Source organism: Scomber scombrus, chromosome 1 (assembly GCF_963691925.1).
Source record: "Scomber scombrus chromosome 1, fScoSco1.1, whole genome shotgun sequence".
Taxonomy (NCBI): Eukaryota; Metazoa; Chordata; class Actinopteri; order Scombriformes; family Scombridae; genus Scomber; species Scomber scombrus.
This window is the reverse complement of record NC_084970.1, coordinates 14,798,294-14,817,412: the sequence shown is the minus strand read 5'-3', so window position 1 is coordinate 14,817,412 and position 19,119 is coordinate 14,798,294. Positions and strand designations below refer to the sequence as shown.

The window sequence follows — 19,119 nt, the reverse complement described above, 5'->3', positions numbered from 1 at the left end:
GGCTTAAAGACAGTGTGTTTATTTTTGTGAAACTGTCTTACTTACATTACACTTATAGAAGAGCAAAATTAAGTCCGGCCTAACACTACAGACCAGGCTAAAATGTTTTTTCTGAAAGCAGCCCCAGATTTGTTTGAGCTAGCTGTGAAATGGCAAGAATTGATATGAGGAAAAGCTACACAGTGTGAAACTTTAGCTGTGCTGTTGTAAGATTTATCATGGCTATCTCTGGCAATTTCCACTGGCACTTGCGTCATCCTGTTGCCTATACTTTCTATTTTGTTCACTTCTATCTTCCACTCATACAGTACACCTCTACCGCACAGGCACCACTCATTCTTCCCTTTATTCACTCCATTCCCCTCTTCCCTCCCCATGCCCTCAATCCCTGTTCCTCCATCACAGCACCTCTCTAAATGTCCTCTTCTTTCTTGTCCTTGTTTTATGCAGCATTTTCTATATATAGATATAGATATATATTCTAATCCATGTTCATCATTTATACATCCTCAGCTCTAAATTAAATGCACCAGAAACTAGATATGAAAACAATTTGGCTTTTCCTAGGCTTTTCAGATTTCATACCCTCAAGTCACACTGTCCATATTGTGTGTGTGTGTGTGTGTGTGTGTGTGTGTGTGTGTGTGTGTGTGCGTGCGTGCGTGCATTCGTGCATGCGTGTGTGCTTGCTTTCTGCCCCCTATTGGGGTTGAGGCCAGTGACACCCTCAGGGCTGTGCTGTCCAATCCCCTTCATGCTGCGTTTCTATAGGATTGAATTAACCTCCTGCATCTCTTGACAATGCACATACACATAATCATACAGTCTCTCTCTCACACACACACTTTGTCTATGCCAATCACCTTTCCCCTGTCATGGGCTGTATTTTTAGCTTGGGGCATTTTACTTAGATTCAGCCATGGGACCCAACCTACTAAATGCACAGTATTTGTTTATCTATTTTCTCACAGAATAAGTTACACATGATTGACTGCATAGGCACAACAGTGGGTATAGTATGGACTAAAATGTTAACTTTAACAGGTAAAATTCACAGCTCCACTGGATGTCTGACCATGACAGGGCAAAATGTAGAGAAACAGAATCTGCAAAAGAAACTTATATAAACCCATGGCTAAACCTCTTTCTTGCTGTGAACATTTTCCTTCTGGCAAAGACATTTATGTATTGATTAGTGAGATTTACAATTTTGCCTTGGAAAAATTAAATGAGATGTCCCTTTATATCATGCTTCCCACTTGGGAAGTTAAGTATGTTTTCTTAAACTTCAGTTCCTGTGTTGCTACTCTTCACTTCTCTCTGTGAGGCTTCTCTTTCAAGAAGCAGTTGCCCTACTAACTAGCTACCCCCCTCCCCCTATTTTATCAAACTGGACTTTACATTTCACATCCCTCATTTAATCCTCTAATCCCTGTGCTTTCGAAAATTCCATTGAACTAAACTTAACATTGTACATTGCATTCAACCTTCACTGTTACATTATTTAATTATTTATTGCATGTCACATTTAATTTTTGCTCCTGTAACCTTCATATATTTTATATATTTCATTTCTTTGTCCATATTTCCTTTACAGTCAATATTTCAAGTGGTATTTCCCATTTCAAAATCATTATTATTATATTCTGTATATAGATTTTGATTTTAACATGTATTATTAATATTACCTTTTGTTTTATTTTTATTCTTCTGTGTTGCATCTGAATTGTGTTTAAATTCATGTTTAACTACTAGCATTCCTCTTCCCTGCCATTGTTGGTGCATTGTTGTGTTTCTTGGCACGCAGTGGAATAGTGTAAAACCATTGGCAGGAATCTATATAGTGTCACCTGCTTTACATGCCTGTGTGTCTTTTTGCACATGTGCAAAAACAAATGAAACAGCAACCCACTTGTAAAATGTTGCTCCATAGGTACTAGCAGTTAAAACAAAAATATTTGCCTGTTTACACATCCAACAGATACAGATTATGATTCATTTGGAATCATGTTTCTGTGGCCACCTGGTGAGTTATATTAGTCACCCCTCTTTTAGCTCTGTTTTTGGTTTCTACCAACTCCTAAGAAAAATATCTGGCTCCTTAGTAGATAAATACCATACTATGCTCATCTGCAACTCATATGTCTGTTTAGTGCTGAGCAGGTATCTGTGTAGTGGGTTTTTAGAATTTTCTGGCCTCAATACTGCAGCCACTTCCAGACAAAAAATCAGTGACAATGAATTGAAACAGTGAAGGTTAAAGTGTACAATGTGAATGAATTAATGTACAAGTGTAATAGTATTGTATTTTATAGAATGATATTAATATTACTACTACAACTAACATTACTGCTCAAATATATTGTAATGCACTTGTTTGAACAAAACATGTATTCTGCATTTAGAATTTAAAATTAAGTCACACATTAAAAAAAAGAAGATCATTTCCGAATCTGAATCTTTACACATTGTAAACAGAGATGAGTTGGTGAAATTGTTTGAGCCTTCAATACTGAAGCATTAATTTCAGAGCTTGAATTGTGTTATTAACATACATATCAGCTCTGGCAAGCTCTAATTGGTTTTCTGAGGAAAAGTGGCTGCTACATATCAAACCTTCCAGCTATCTATTGGCCACTAGTGGGGGATTTAAAGTGCCACTAACTCACTGGCCAGTGACACATCAGACTATTTATTAAAGTACACTAACTTAATGAATGGCCCATAGAATGGAGAGTTAAAACATTTACTGTCCTCAGAGAGAGATAGAGAGCAATAGACACACAATGAGGGGGAAGGGGGAAAGAGAGTGGGAAAGAGAGAGGAGAGAGTGAGAATAAATGGCCCATCGTATAGAGTTAATACGTTAAAAGTGCAAATAGACAGCTGACCCTCTTATAGCATGCACATGCAGCTCAGACACACACAGTCACCTAAGCCACTTTACACCCTGCAAGATAGAGGGATGGGGGACAGAATGAGAAAAGAGAGAAGGAAGGACTTAGAATGGGATGACAGAAAAGGGTGGGATCTTGGCAAAAGATGGAAGGTTGAAGACAGAAAACAGAAGTGAGGCAAGAAATGTAATATAGTGAATAAGACAGAAAACAGTGAATGAGGAAAAAGAACAAAAGAAAGATCAAAGAATGAATGAAAGAGAGAAACTGAACAGAAGAAGGAGGCCTAATAAAGGTAGAAAACATAGTGCAAGTAAATCATTGAAGGTTTGCACAAATAAGAAAAAACTTAAAGCAGAATGGCCTGCTATAGCAAGTAAGTAGTATGTTTGATGGACAGAGTGTCAATGCAATTACTGTAAAGACACAAGTACTTTTTCTGTAAACTATATTTTCTGTACATAAAGAATATTTTATAGTGTTTATTATCTAGACTCTTATGTGTAAAACAGTAATTGGGTGTGTCCACATGTGCTCACATCTGTTCGCCTTTCTAATGTATTTTTCTCCATCTGTGCCCATTTGTGTGGTAGTTGGTCTGTCACTGTGTTCTGTGTTACTCTCCTTATCTATGTTTCTGTGTGTGTGTGTGTGTGTGTGTGTGTGTGTGTGTGTGTGTATCAGGGGAGCTAGATGCTGTGAAAGGCCATTACCACTGTGAGTCCATGTCACTAGGCCTGTGAAACCCAAGGGAACCCCATCACTGATACGAGGGGATACGGGGAAAACACACACACACACACACACACACACACACACACACACACACACACACACACACACACACACACACACACACACACACACACACACACAGGCACATAGAAATTTAGACACATACTAATAGTGCCGACATATAACCACATGTGGACCCTACAAAATTATAAATCACACATGCCAAAATGGACACACAACCACCCACCTAAATACATATATATATACATACACACACACACACACACACACACACACACACACACACACACACACACACACACACACACACACACACACACACACACACACACACACACACACACACACACACACACACACACACACACACGCACAAAGCAGGTTAAATAGCTCCAATACAGGGCTTTGAAACACCATCAGTGTGAAGCTGCCACACATTAGCACTTTACAGGTCACAGCTCTTAAAACAGATATGGTCACCCTTGGAGACTGCCCTGTTTGACACCATATTAGGAGGAGAAAATCACATCCAGACTGAATAAGCATCTGAAATAAAATCTCCAGTAAGAGATCTGAATGAAGAAGTAGGTTTGTGTAACTGTGTTACCTGTCGGATCCTTTGTTTGTTTGTTTTTTAATATCACGGATTTCTGAGGAAAACTGAAAAATCTTCCCAAAGCACCAGACAACAGCTGCATTTCTCTCTGTTCTGTAGGTTGGATGATTAAAATCCCCTGGGAGAGGGCTCACATTGTGTTCCTGATTGATACCAGATCATAATCATGTTAGTTTTCATGATCTTTTGTGTATTGTTACTCCATCAATTTCCGTTGTGGTTTCGCATATTATTTATTTTTGGGAGTGAAATATCTTTTTCTTACTCTTACTCTTTTACTGCTGCTAATAACACAACAAAGCACTTATCAAGGAACATTACAAAACACTAATAACAACTGGAGACAATATAAAGTGAAATGAAAGCAGTTAAATAACATATATTAATTGCATAACACATATGCAGCTACAGTATACAAGTGAATTTGAAATACAGCTATTTCCTTTACAGTTAGGGTGATAAATAGGAATTAGTTCAATAATTTTGTTGGTTGTCTGTGCACAGGTGGTCTGACATGATTTCTTCGCATATATTCACGATATTATTTCAGTTAATGACTGCATGTGTGTGAGTCACCAAGATGTGGTATCATGGTTTGAAAAATATTGGGATCTACTATTTACATCAGGTAATGTGGTCAGGCACAATTGTCTCTTGTCCTGTGGTTACCTGGTGTCAATGATCAGTGGGCCCTGTGTACAAAGGTGTATAGATCAGCAGTTGTTTTTCACTACAAATATCATCTACTTTCTCATCAAAGCTCAGATTTAGATCAAAGTATATAACTCTCCTGTTAAGTAAGTAAATGAGTAGTAGATAAATGTAATGGAGTTCTCTGGATAGAAAATGATCTTGTCCTTTGGATCAGGATTCATTAAAACCAGCAACATTCAACACTTCATATCTGCAAGGCTGGTTCTATGACTGTCTAGACTAATGGTGTCATTAGCTGTTATGGGCAGCTATAACTGTGTGTCATTGGTATAACAGTGAAACTTTATGCATGTAAATGGAGAATGAAATGGGGCCGAAAAATTAACCCTGTGGGACCCCAAAAATAATGTCTGCCACGGATGAATTGCTCGTGGTGATTGAAAACGCTTTATCAGATGGCTGAGTTTTAGAAACAGTGATTTTAGTGCGAACAGCCACTTAGAAACAGTTTCACAACAGCCCATCACGATTATCAGTGGTGACAGATCGGGGTTATATCCTCATTTTAGTGCTCAGGTTGAGGAATCACAAAGAGCTGCATCATTCATTAGTCAGTAGTGCTGAGTCGGGAAGAGCAGAGCTGTGCTGAGTTTTATTTTCTGACATACGCAAGAAATAAAACCAATTTGAATACAGAGCTGAGTAATTCAAAAACGAGTAGAAAAACAGAAAAATACACAGAGAATAAGAGGAAGCGATTATGAGAGCAAAGAGGTGATAGCGGGGGAGCAAGATAAAGGGATGAAAGATGCTCAGAGAGAGACAGAGATTGAAGGAGAGATGTAGATGGAGCCAGAAGGTGGAGGAGGAGAAGAGAGGAGTTAAGTTGGCCATTAGCGATGCGGCGTGTGGAGCCCACTCTTACGTGCGTTCCACAAGGTTAACGATAAGAGCCCCTCAGCAGCTGAAATGCTCAAGTAGCTTTTATCGTATCATAATAATGAATCAAAGATAAAATAAAATAAATGAACTCCAAAAGGCAAGGAAGTAAAATCAAACATATGTGCAGAGGGCTGGGTGGCCAGGCAGCAACCCAAATAGAAGAGAAAGGGAGAAAACTGAGAAAGAGCAGAAAAAAAGGAATACAAATCTCGCCCTCTTTCAGTTAATATCTTCTTATGTCATCTGGTTGAAAAATATTTGCCTGCGGGTCAGGGCTCCCCCTGTTAGAAAAAGGCTTCTTAAAACGCTTCATGGCTCTCTGCTACATTAAATATCTGGCCTCTGCATCCCATTTACTGCTGCTGGCTATTAGGGGAGAGAGAGGGAGAGAGAGAGGAAGAGGTGAAGAAAACAGGAATAAAAGAAAAACAGTGACATGAAGGAATGGGGAGAAAGAGAAAAGAGAGATATATGATAGGAAGAAAAACAGAAATAAAAATAGTAAAGAAAGGCTTACCAACTTAAAAAAAAACAACAGTTAAAGAAAAGCCTGTGTTGATTCGATTTCAACTCATTATTGCTTTTGGTTTTGTGGGGCGTCTTCTCTTTAATGCTGCACACAGCATGTCTTACATCAGTGTGTGTGTGTGTGTGTGTTTAGTGCCCTTGGCAAGAGCAGGAGATCTGGCTATTCAGAATGGACAGTAGTTAGCCACCCACCGGAGCAAGCTGTTACCACTTCCTCTTCCCCTCCTCCTCCCTTCTTCACATGCTCCCCCTCGCTCCCATCTATCCATTCATTCTTCATTGGTCTGTATTTTACTTGAAGGGATGGTAGCTGATACGCAGAACAATAATGGGGCTTGGACTGACTATAGTTCAGAGAGGTGGCTTTTGCTTGTAGGTTCATAGGTACAAATTTGCAGCACTGGTAGATTAACATTGGATGAATTTGTGCCTCGCAAAATATGATTGATAGTTACTAGATAGATAAATAATGTTGTGACAACCACAGCTGTAGTGTCCTTTAGCAAAGCACTAAAATACATTTTGAAACACTGTCACAATGAAAAAAAACATTATAGTCCACTGAAGTAAAATTTAAGAATTCCGCAGCTTGGCAAATAATGTTCCAAGGAAACAAAAAGAAGGAATTTTGTACTAAAAAGATTGTAACTTTGGAAGTTGCAGACTTAATTTGAGCTAACTCAGAATGCTAATCCCTGATATCAGCTTCATATGAGCTGCACATTTTGGCCCCTATTTCTTACAGTGTAGGCATGTTCCAGTGGAATAGCTTCAGTGTTTGCATGGAGAACAGGAATTGTTGCAGCGACTACAAGCCATTTACATGTTCATATTAACAAACCAGTATTGTGTTAAGACAGACTTAAAAAAACAACTTTCCTTTAAAGATTTGTGTTGGGATGTTCAGGATCTGCACATCATTAGAGTCAATGAGGTTGGGAGCACCCATCACCAAGAAATAATGCAAGTATTGGATGATAAAGGCTTTTCATGGCAGACATTTTGGCTGATAAAGGCAGGAAAAGCACAGGTGTAATAAATATCAGCTCCTGTTCACTCACTGACTTTACTTTCTGGGACAATTAATGGAAAAGACCCATTGTTATTGTTACACCTGTACTTTCCATGCTTTGACCAGTCAAATTGTCTGTGGAGAAAGGGTCTGTTCTGCAAAATCAATCAATTATGTTCAGATAACATTTCTTAAAAATGTTTTTTTTTTTAAAGTCAAATGTTACATGCTCACCCCGAAATTCACACCTTATTTTCAGTCTTGCTACATAACATAATAATAACTTGGTCTGAAATGTTTACAATGCTAACATTCACTGTATATAAATGTGACATCTCGATCACCCCACTGGTGGCTGGCTGCAGGATAGATCATAAGTCCCACCTTCTCCATGTTAGGGACAACTAAAAAATCAATTTTTTCGGATAAGTTTGTTCTTAATTAGTTATTTGACAATATAAAAGGGGGGTGTGACATCATGATTGTCAGCTGTGACAGCCACTCTTAAACCTCTCAGCACAGATGGTGGGGGGGAACATCCTGTGGGCCATCCTCCTGCCACCATACTACTGTGCAAACCAGCACCAAATTACATCACACAAGCAAGATGGCAGCTCCTAAAAAGGAGATCATCTTTTGGCTTTACGTTTGCTTAGTGGCAGGAAGTGGAAACGAGTAGTCCATTTTTTATAGAGTCAATGGTTGCTATCAATCATGCTCGACATGTTTGTTTTCATGTTTGGTCATCAGATTAAAACACATTCTCAATCAGGCCACTGGCATGGCTGAAATAATGTCAGATGTCTCTAAAACAAATGGCAGATAGTGGATAGACTGCTGCTGGTGTAGCCTGAAAGTCAATGCTTCATCACAACAAGAATTCCTGGATTGCTTCAAGGTGTGAATTAGTGGTGTGAGGTACAGCACTGCTGGAAACTACTGTAGCACACAAGCTATGTTAACTGTCGTAGAAAAGATGATGTGTGTATCTTAAAAGAAAAACCCACAAAGGAAACAAAATGTGCGAGGAATCACAAGAGTCACAAGACAGGTGTCAAAACTGGAAGCCTGGTTTTAATTGATATTGCTCTACTGTAATAATCCTGAAAGGCATAGTCTGGAGTAACACATGTAATGTTTCAACCCATATTAGTTTAAGTTACAGAATCATAGGTCTCTCTTTTGCATTGAACAATATATACAATGTGAAATAAATACATTTACACAAATGGACATTATCATTGGAGCACACTTGTATGATACACATCACAAAAATATACAGGTAATTGTTTTTTTTTTTTTTTCATTTACTGATGTGAAGCACATCTAAAATCTACGGACATGTTTTTAATTACACTACAGGGTCTTCTCTCATCCGCAACTCTTCTCCACCACGCAAGGGTCTTTTTTAAATCTTTAAATATCCTTTTTATCCAAATGTGTTGACTTTCTCTCTCCCTTAAATATTTACTTCATATTTGCAGATTCAGGCTGCAGAGTTTTAGCTGCAGCACATGTGGCAGTTACATTTGGGGATTAAATACAACTAAATGACACTGTAAAGCTGTAGACAGACACAGTTTGGCCTCAGCAGTTTTCAGGGGCAGCCATGGAAGATGGACAATCCTGCTTTGTCGTAATGGCTAAATAACTCATCGTTGTGTTTCAGAATTATTACTACATACAGTATTTGCAGCTAATGGATCTTAGTTCCAGATGAGGGAAATAACATGGTTCCTTAAAGTGCAACCAGGTCATACTCATTCAATCAGTGGCTCCACAAAAACCTATCCAGTCCTTCTTCCACCGCTCCTCAGAGAAAACACCAATTTACCTTGTTGTAACATTGATCACCTTGTTATTTAAATGGTTTTAATACTAACTGCAGAATAATTCCAATAGCTACATCAGCATTTGGATCTATAACCCAACACAAACAAGTGCAACTCTGTCCTCATTGATGTACAGTCCTCAAAATATTGCTTTTTTAACAAGAAAAAAAAAGTTAATGGGAAAACACTCTTGTCCCGCTCATCTAAATAATATCATTGATATGAGCAGCTTGTTACATCAAAGCCTGTGAAAGAAACACACAAGCTCCCTCCTGATTTTGGTTGGTAGATTTCAGATGTTTTGCATACCTAAAACTTTGACTAGCAAAAGAAAGTGGCACACAGTGACCCGTTTCCTATCAAAGAGAGAAACTTAGCATTCTGTGGGATAAGTTACTGTGAAGTCTTAATCACTTTCAATTAAGTACATAAGATAAATATAGGATATATATTAGATTTGAATCATTTCTACATAACAGCATTTGCTAATAGCAGAAACACTTCATTTTAAAACAGATTCAGCTCAGCCTTGATCACCACAGGGAGACTTGTGACATCTTTCACCAGGTACACACAGGATTGGTTTGACAATTGACAAATAAACACAAACAGCAGAGAAGAGAACAGTAACAGAAGAGAAACAACAGTAAGAAAACAGCAACTCTCTCCCATAAGTTGTGAGTAGATTAATGTACAGTAGCGAATAGGAAACACCAACGACTTTCTGACATTGAGAAGGTGTCTGAAGTTAGTGTCAGTAACAATCAAAATAGGAAACTCGGTCATAGGGGACTTTACCTACAAATACCTTGTAAGCACCTGTGCAGTATTTTTTCTAAAACATTATATGTTCATGTTTAAGACTACTGACGAGCCCTAAAATCTCTGAATTTATGCCATTTGTACAAAAAAATTATTTTAAATCATGTTAAATATTGATTTTGTGGTTCCTAATTCTGGGCCCAATGCAGAACTGTGTCCCACAATGTAATAATGAGCGTGTGTTGAAGAGAAACAGCAAGTCCAAACTGAACATGTCAAGCTTTTTCTGTAACATTCCTTTCTTTCAACCCCGAAAAAACCTTTAGTCTTAGCCTTCAACTGTCTGATCACTTTTCACTCCTTGTTGTAAAGCAACATATTTTTCCCATGAATTAGGTGAAAAAAAAAGGAAACAATGGAAATATTTAAGAAAAAAAAGGTTTATCTTCATATTTTGTCGAGCTGTATGGAAGGCAGTTATGTACAGCGAGTTTATCAAAGAAGAGTCACCTACAGTTCTGAATTATTACTCAAATGCCCTTTTCATTTCATCTTTATTTAAACCTAAAGATATACAGTATATTGTTTATTCTACAGGAAAGTTACACAAATGATCCCTTTTAAATACTTGTAAGGTGTTTCTTCATTTAGATACTAAATATTTCATTATTTATGTATAGTTTGGTAAAGATGAGTACTGTAATTTGATCCTGGTGGTCTAGTAAGTTTGTAGAAGAAGAGTCTTAATATCCGGCTCGGTTCACTGTGAGAGAATCCGTTACCCAGACCCAGCGGGCTGATCCGACAGACAGACAACATGGCCTCTACTCTACTCTGTGCCGTCTAAAGAAGAAGCACACAGCACAAGAACGGGAATCACCACAAGAAAAAGTACACAGCAACGCCTCAGAGGGCTCAACAGAAAAGGAAAGGATCCAAAAGAAAAGAGGACTTCAAAACAAAAACAGACAAAACAAAATAAACTGTTTTTTTTATCCTTGATAGAAAAAACAGCAAACATGAAACACACATCGAGGCTGAACTACATTTTTTTCTTTTTTTCTCGCTTTTGTTTCCAATAAAATGTCTTATGTTTGAATTATAATCTGTATAATTTACAATATACAATGTTTAAGAAGGCTGAGAAAATACCCCTTACTGATAATACTGATGTTTGATACAGAGCGTGTGATGTTAGAGATCAACTACACTTAACCGCAGCACCCCTCAGCTGTGACAAGTTGCCATTTTATATTAGATTACACCGTCGTCTAGATTAAACATTTTGGCATTCTTATTCGGCATTAGAAAGTACACAAATAATGATATTTTAAAAAGTCTCTCAACTGTCTTCATCTGTTAAAGCTGTGATCGGTCAACTATGCAGTGTGCATAGACAACAATGAAATCAATGTTTCTCCACTTGACTCTAAAATTCTTTATGTCAGCTCAGCTTTCCATTTCCTGCATGTAGACACTATCAAATAATATTGTGGCCATCTGAAGTCTGTGACAGCTGTAGATTTAAGTCACACTTGAAAAATACTATCCTGCAAGACCAAAGGTGTTAAATCAATGAAAATATAAAAAATAAATAAATATAGCTGATTTAAATTATAACACAAGCTAGACAGTTAGGAAATAGATATGGGGAAAATGTATGATTTCCGGTTAATATGCACGTGATTAATTCCCCTTCTTTTTTATTCCTTTTATTAATTCAGATAATGTATGGTTGGATTGATGGTGTTTAAGCACTTGAAACAATTTTTTGAATTCTCATAGTGAACAGCAGGAAGTTGAAAAGCGAGCTAACATAAAGCAGTCAGTGCCGTGTTGTTTTGATACGGATGATGTTTCTGCCAGCGCCAGTTCTCTCAGTCAGGTTATTCGGTCAGGTCCCCCCACTAGTCTGCATGGCTGACGCAATACAGTACACACCTTCAGGATGCAATGGACGAAAACTGTATTATTGCACTGTTGATTTGAAATAAATAACCCTCTTGTTTTAATCAGATTAAATGTGACAGCAAAAAAGAGCTCGGTCACAAGAAAGGTGCAAACATCAGAGCCGTGTGTGACTGCAAACTGGGTATTGGATCTTAGCGTTTTTTGCTTTGACTCTCATCCCTCACATGTCCTTCGTGCCGTATGTGACAAAAGCATTAAAATCTCACGCTGACATTCCTGGTCCATATTTTTTCTGTCTCTGAGAAAGTAATTGTTGACTGTTATCTAAACAGCTTATGGCAAGTTACACAGAAAGAAAGAGAAGCTACAAACTCTCCTCAAAACCCATCCTCTCTCTCTGCCCCCCTCACTCCTCCCAAATATAAGACTGGCACGTAATGTTAATATTGCAGACTTAGTCCATATGCACAGACCCCTCCTTTTAAAACCACTATTGCTCAGAGTTTCTAAGATAAACGCTGATTTGTTAATACATTATTACTTGTTATATTCATATACATATATGATAATTGCTGAAAGTGGTCAAGCTGATAGAAAAAAGGAAATACATTGATTGATTCAGTTTTAAGAAGACAATATTAATAACCAAAAAAACCAAAGCCGTGTTATATGTCATATACAGGATGACAATTATTTACAACCCTAATATTGGTATCGTCGCTAAGATTATTTTCAAGATAGAAATTAAGAAAAAAAAAAGCAGTTTCAAAGCAACAATAGTTGTTCATCAGTCAGTTTCGTCAGCACACCTTTCCTTCTGGTTGTATTGCGTTGAGTGACTAAAGCTCCCCCCATCACTCCCTGAATGAATCACGTAAAAGATCTCCGTCCTGGCGTAAGAGATGATCTGGAGGTTGTGAACGCAACAGAGCGAGGAGGGTTGTACTGAAGTTGCAGTTTTGGGAGTTAGGACGGGTGATGAGCGTGTGCTGGACTATTCTTAATGGCACAATGACGGACTGAAATCTCTACTGACTGGTGTGTGGTGAGCTGCAAAACCCGGGCCACTGAGGAGCTGAAAGTGTTTCAAACAGACTAACAAAAGAGCAGAGTTTGACAGAATATACTGTATAGCATTGCAAAGAATGTGAAACCATTCTTTACGCTACTGATCAGGTCTGATGTCAGCCCATTTGTGTTTGATATTTTTACTTATAAACTGTCAATCGATCACGCCTCAAGTGGTTTGAATGTCTGAAATCATCTTTAGCTTTATGAAGTGTGCAATCACTAATACTGTGGTAATACTGACAGGTTTGTGAGGCCAGGGTCAAAGGTCCTCAACAAATACAACAAATAGTCAAGTTGTAGTTGAAGCAGGGGAGTCATGGGAAACCAGGAACTGAATTTAGGGAGAACCACAAAGTGTTTACTGCAGTAGTTTCCAACTCTGGTCCTTAGAAGTTCGAGTCCTGCTGGTTTTCATTTTAACTAGAACAATTAGAAATCACTGGTGAAACAGAAAAGCAGCAGTACCCTCGCTCCTCAGGCCCAGGATTAAAAGCCACTGTTTTACAAAACCAGAAACAGTTTCGGGCTATGACAGTAAAGTTTTCTGGCATCCTCTGAATGGATGAAGCTCCATTCTTTGGCAGGGCATATCTCCTCTTCTTTTCTCTCTGTCCATTCATCCACATTTCATTGTACATGTAATCTGACAACAAACGTCTTTAATACTTCTTTAGTGTTCTTTTATTTTTCCTCCACTTGTTTTCTTCTTGAACACTTAAAAAACTCTGTGGGGGAAATAGGTCGGGAAAAGGAGACACGAGTGCAGTCTTAAAGTCTCTCAGAACTAAAATGAAGAGTTTTTCAGTTTCTTTTTAAATGTGTCCTCATTTAGGCATGTCGCTAATAACATCTTAATCATTATTAAATGCATAAGTGACTGTTTTGCCATTGTCAGTGTTCCGAGTCACCACATTAACTGTTAATTGGTTGTTATTAGTTTTGAAAGGAAGTATCTTCTTCCCTAGGTAATAGGGGGTTCATGTCAGTCTGTCAGCATCTTCCCCAAAACAAAAGGTGAGCACCCTTTTGTCGAAGACGGCGGAGGTTTTGGGGTTCAGGTAAGTAGGTAGGTGACTTGTGTATTCAGAGGGGGTTGTGTCAGCAGACATACAGTACTTGAGGGTCGTATTTTTGTGTGTGTGCGCGCATGTGTGTAAGAGTGTGTGCGTGTAAAAGAGCAAGAGGTCATTCAAAGTTGTTGTTTAGAGTCTGTGTTGAAGCTCAGGTGGTTCAGACTGGTGTGTAGCTGTCCCTCCATCTGTCCCCCCGTCCTCAGACCTTAGCTTCCAGCAGCTCCAGGAAGAGTTTGTGCATTGGGACTTTGCCGTCCTGCTTGATGCTGTAGAAGTGCTGTACAGCCTTGGTGGAGGTCTGGCGGAGCAGGGGGAGGGTCATGAGCAGCTTGCCCGCCCGGCGGGGATCCTCCTGGTGCTGGGAAGCCTCGTAGTCCTGCAGGGCCTCATGGAGCACATCCTGGAGTTTCTGCACTGCGTCCACGTCTTCAATGTGCATGGAGTCTGGAGAAGAAGGACAGAGAGGTCTAGATGTATATTGGAAAAGCTAATCTTGGCAAAAAGATATTTGAACATGCACGATATGTATATATTCCCACTCATTTTCTCCAAAAATATTATTCTATTGGCTAATTCTGGTTCCTTTCTTAACAGTTATCATTTAACACAAAAATAATAATAATTTTTTGTGTGTGCAAATTATCAGGATGTAATAAAGGAAACATGTATGGAGAACGTAGAGGCATATGTACATGTTCATACACAGTAAAATGTGTTTTTGGCTGTTGAAATAAGTGTATAGATGAAAAAACTGTCTTGTCAAAACAGGTATCAGCCTGCTAGTGTGCAGTTCACCCTCTGACTGACTGAAACACTTATCTTTTAGATTTTCCAATAATAAAGCAGGCAGGTTTTGCAAGCTCTCACGACTCCTCTGGATGATATTTACAACAGTATGTGTGTTTGTCAGAGTCTGTGCCTCCTCTGTCTGATGTGTTATTGCTCAGTGCCACAGAGGGGAGAGGTGCTAAAGACTCCATCCAAAACCTCAGCAGAAACAATGCAGGGATGCTACTGCAAGCTGTGACTCAGTTCTCTACTGTAGAGTGAAATGTAAGTTTGATGTATAAGGCTGATGTGCAGAATATGTTTTTGCATTTGGATATACAGTATGTCAAAGAAAGACATCAGAGTTTTATGTTGAAGAGTAAGGAGAATTGTAAAAAAAATTTTTTTTTATTTTCTAAACTTTGAAAGTATAATTATGTATTAACATTTCTATTTAACACTGTTTAGCTGAAAAATATTCCATACTTTTTAACACTGCTCTGTAATGTAGATTTTAAAACTATAATCAAACTAAATCCAGGGATGGGTCTTTAAATTCAGGGCCTGCTCCTCTCTCTGTCTTTAAAGCGTGGACCTGTGGGTGTGAAGAATGGATAGACCAAGAGACGTGTGGGCGGAGAAAAAAAAAGACTTGTAGAATGATTGAGAGATGCATGAACACCTAAGAGTATGTGTGTGTTTGTTTGTATGTGTGTATGTGTGTGTGTGTGTGTGTGTGTGTGTGTGTGTACATAAGTATTTGGTTGCGCACGTCTGTAAGCTCTCTGTGAGCTGGCATGTAAGGTGTGTTTCAGCAGTAAAGGCTGAGAATGTCCCTCAATAATAATGCTCCATATTGCCCCTTAGGGAGGCAAAGTCTTAATGTGAGCTGGCCTTTAGCTCCCAACCTCCGATCAATGTCTCCGATCAATGACTACATGCATGTTAAATAATAATCACAAGGCAACTATTGATAGGCCACCCCCACACGCCACACCCCAACACACACACATACACACACACACACACACACCTGCGTGCACATGTACACAAAAAATAGAGCTGAGGAGGGGATGAGCCCTGGGTGTGCATATAGTTTTTCGTACACAGACACACGTGCATACACAATATGATAACGCACTCTGATATATTCACTCTAAATGGACTCTATGGATGTAACAATGTCCATTAATAACTTATCAGGAAACATAGTGTGCGTGTGTGTGTGATACTGTTAGTGTACCAACCCTACTTTTTTGGGTTTTGGGATGATCTTTTATCACCAAGCAATTTCATTTTTTACTTTCTGCACTATCTCTTTTAGGGTCACTTTCATACCAACATTTTAGGGGCTTTCACTGGAAAGACTTGAGGTGTGTGTTAAATGTAACTGCTGCATTCAAATAAAGCATTTTTAGAGTATCCTTTTGCGTGAAGTATTTTTACTTGTCTGCCAGAGCAGCTTCAGCCTTTAGTGTAAATTACTGATTTAATATCCAACCAAATACTTCTCATACTATACTTCTTATACACACAGACGATCATACCATCCAAATGCAAAGGAGAGAGCACAAACTTACACTAATATTAACTAAAAAGCAAGTGAAACACAAAAATGATACTTTGTAGACAAAAAATGTGACACACTGGCATACACAATCGAATACACAGGGCTGGATCTATAAAGAGTAATACATGTATCAGTATGCATGTCCAGACCAGTCAGTGGCTTTGTTCTATAGGGATCAATAGAAAACTCTGCCTGTATTGGTTCTCAAATGTTATACTTTTTCCTGGTTTAAATAAGAGTGGGTGGTCCACTCATACTTTACTGCTTAATGATAGTAAGCCAAGAGAGCAGTGGAGAGCAGTAATAGTGATGGGGAGAGGAAGATACATTACTTCAATTACCTTAATTCATATTATTCATATTATTAGGACACACAGAACATACAATTTAATCTGCATAGAAATAAACTACTGTTTTGCAGATTTCTGTTAGTCATTTTCAGTCCTTTTTCTGCCCCTTATGCAGCATCTATGAAAATGTTGTGTATTGTGTATTGTATTTACTGTAAAGTGACAAGAAGAAAAGGAACAGAATGTGCTAAATGTTCAGTTTTGAGTATTAATGTTGGTCAAATTCCCGTCTCCTCTTAATTCTTGGATTTCTGAAAAGTGGTTTCCTAAATTACAGCTCATCATGAACATAAGTTAAAAGTTGAATGAGTCTCACATTGTTTTTGATTAATATTGTGCATTTAGTATTTAAGATGGTAGACACGGCTGCTGCCTGTGCTGTGACCCGCAGTACACTCAGAAGTAAAACAGCAGACGTTAATGAGCACGAGCACATTCGGCTGTTAAAACACACGTGTTAACATGGAACACAATGCACACACACACATAAATTTATGCACAAACAGACACGCACGCACGCACCTACACACGCACGCACGCACACACACACACACACACACACACACACACACACACACTCCTCTTGTTTCCCATGGCTAGTTTAGCTGTCTTTACATGTGGGGCACGTTTGCTAACATTTCTTAAGGCTTGGCTTCATTAATGCAGACGATTAGCATCCTGTGAATTAATTAGTGTCAGTGCCCTTCAAAATGCTAATGTTAGCATTCTGTTGTCTTGAAAAGCGGTAAGAGAGTCTGGGCAATGATGCAAACTTCTTATTTGGACATCAGCTGTTTCGATTTCAATCAGCAGGAAGAAAGACTTTCAAATGGGAGTTTTCTTTTCATTGAGGTAGACTTTGGACATAACATCACTCTCAGGATTTATCTGGATATTTTTTGAATTCATTTAATGAATGTGAAAAACTAACAATATCTAACTTCACATCAGTGCTTTTGAAATCTGCTGTACAGAAGTTTAAACTGCTCTTTCTAAAGCCTGTTTGTCAAATAATTTATCATCGTCATCATCACTGTTGTCCCGCTGGCCCAAACCAATGAGCTTTCTCAACTTTCAGTCAACAGCATTTGTTCACCTACACAAACATCACACACACACACAAACACACACACACACACACACACACACACACACACACACACACACACACACACACACACACACACACACACACACACACACACACACACACACACACACACACACACACACACACACACACACACACACACACACACAGCTGAGCCAAGACATTGATTGTTGCACATAACCCCCAGGAAAACAAGATGTCAATATTTTCTGCATGTGCATGACACTGTGCATTTATGTGTGTGAGCAAGCATTTGAGCACACACAGGTATTTATGTTTAAGTTTGTTTGTATATGTGTCAGAGTGATGAAATGTGTGAGTATTTGTTTGTGTGTGTGAATGATTTTGGGGTGTGTGTGTGTTGATGGTGGCAGAATCAGAACAAAAGGCCCCTCCCTCGCTATTCAAAGCTCTCCCATTGCATTCTCCCATTTAAACACATTGTATTGACAGCTCCCCCTTGTAATTAAAGAGTACTGAAGAGCTGGCCTGCTTCCAAGACAAAGTTCAAAAGACGGGTCATGGGAGGAAGAAGGCGTGTGTGCGTGTGTGCAAGCATGTGTGTGTGTGTGTGTGTCAGTCAGCTGTCGATGCAGCTGGACACATCAGAGAGGGGGCTTTATCGACAGACTTTGGGTTCTAATGATTTCACCTTATTTAACAGGCATCTGAAGAGACGACTATGCTAATTGTAAAAGGGTCGTCACTTTGTTTGGGGGTGTGAGGTGGGCTTCTGGCTGAAGATGAATGCGTGTGTGTGTGTGTGTTTGTATTGTGCGTCTGTGTGTGTATGCACGTGTAAAATGATTTTAGGCATGTGTGATGATTACAGTATGAAGAGTATGACTCTTTGTGGCTTTAATAGTGAAAGTGGGAGGCTTGACAACTCCAGGTATGGTAACAGAATACATTTCTCTGTGTGTGAATGTGTGTCATGTGTGTGTCATGAGTCAAAGTTGTGTGTGTGTGTGTGTGTGTGTGTGTGTGTGTGTGTGTGTGTGTGTGTGTTTGGATGCAGAGTATTGAAATCAGTCTTTTGATGGTTCAGCTTAAATTAGTCCCACAGGACTGGAGCTTCCTCAGATTAACTCTTTCTCCACCAGCCGTGTGCTAACACAAACAAAGATGTGCAGACAGACAAAAACATCAGCTGAGAGTAAAGAATTCAAACCTGAGTTAGCCAAAGCAATGGCCTTGAGAGTGACGAATTCTTCCTTCTCTAGCTTCATCGTTTTGTATTTCTTGACCAGCTGAAGGATGGCATTG

General features: G+C 38.9%; 1 protein-coding gene across 6 annotated transcripts in view; it reads right to left on the bottom strand.

Moving 5' to 3' along the window:
- Positions 1-14,253: 14,253 nt before the first annotated feature.
- Positions 14,254-19,119, bottom strand: part of esrrga (estrogen-related receptor gamma a) — a 77,150-nt gene continuing 72,284 nt past the window's right edge. For all 6 annotated transcript variants that reach the window (XM_062421279.1, XM_062421287.1, XM_062421305.1 and 3 more), the window contains 2 exons: positions 19,025-19,119; positions 14,254-14,498 (listed from right to left, as the gene is read on the bottom strand). The exon at positions 19,025-19,119 is cut by the window's right edge and continues 68 nt beyond it. In XM_062421279.1, the coding sequence (XP_062277263.1) occupies positions 14,254-14,498; positions 19,025-19,119 (340 nt within the window). The remainder of the gene's footprint in view (positions 14,499-19,024) is intronic.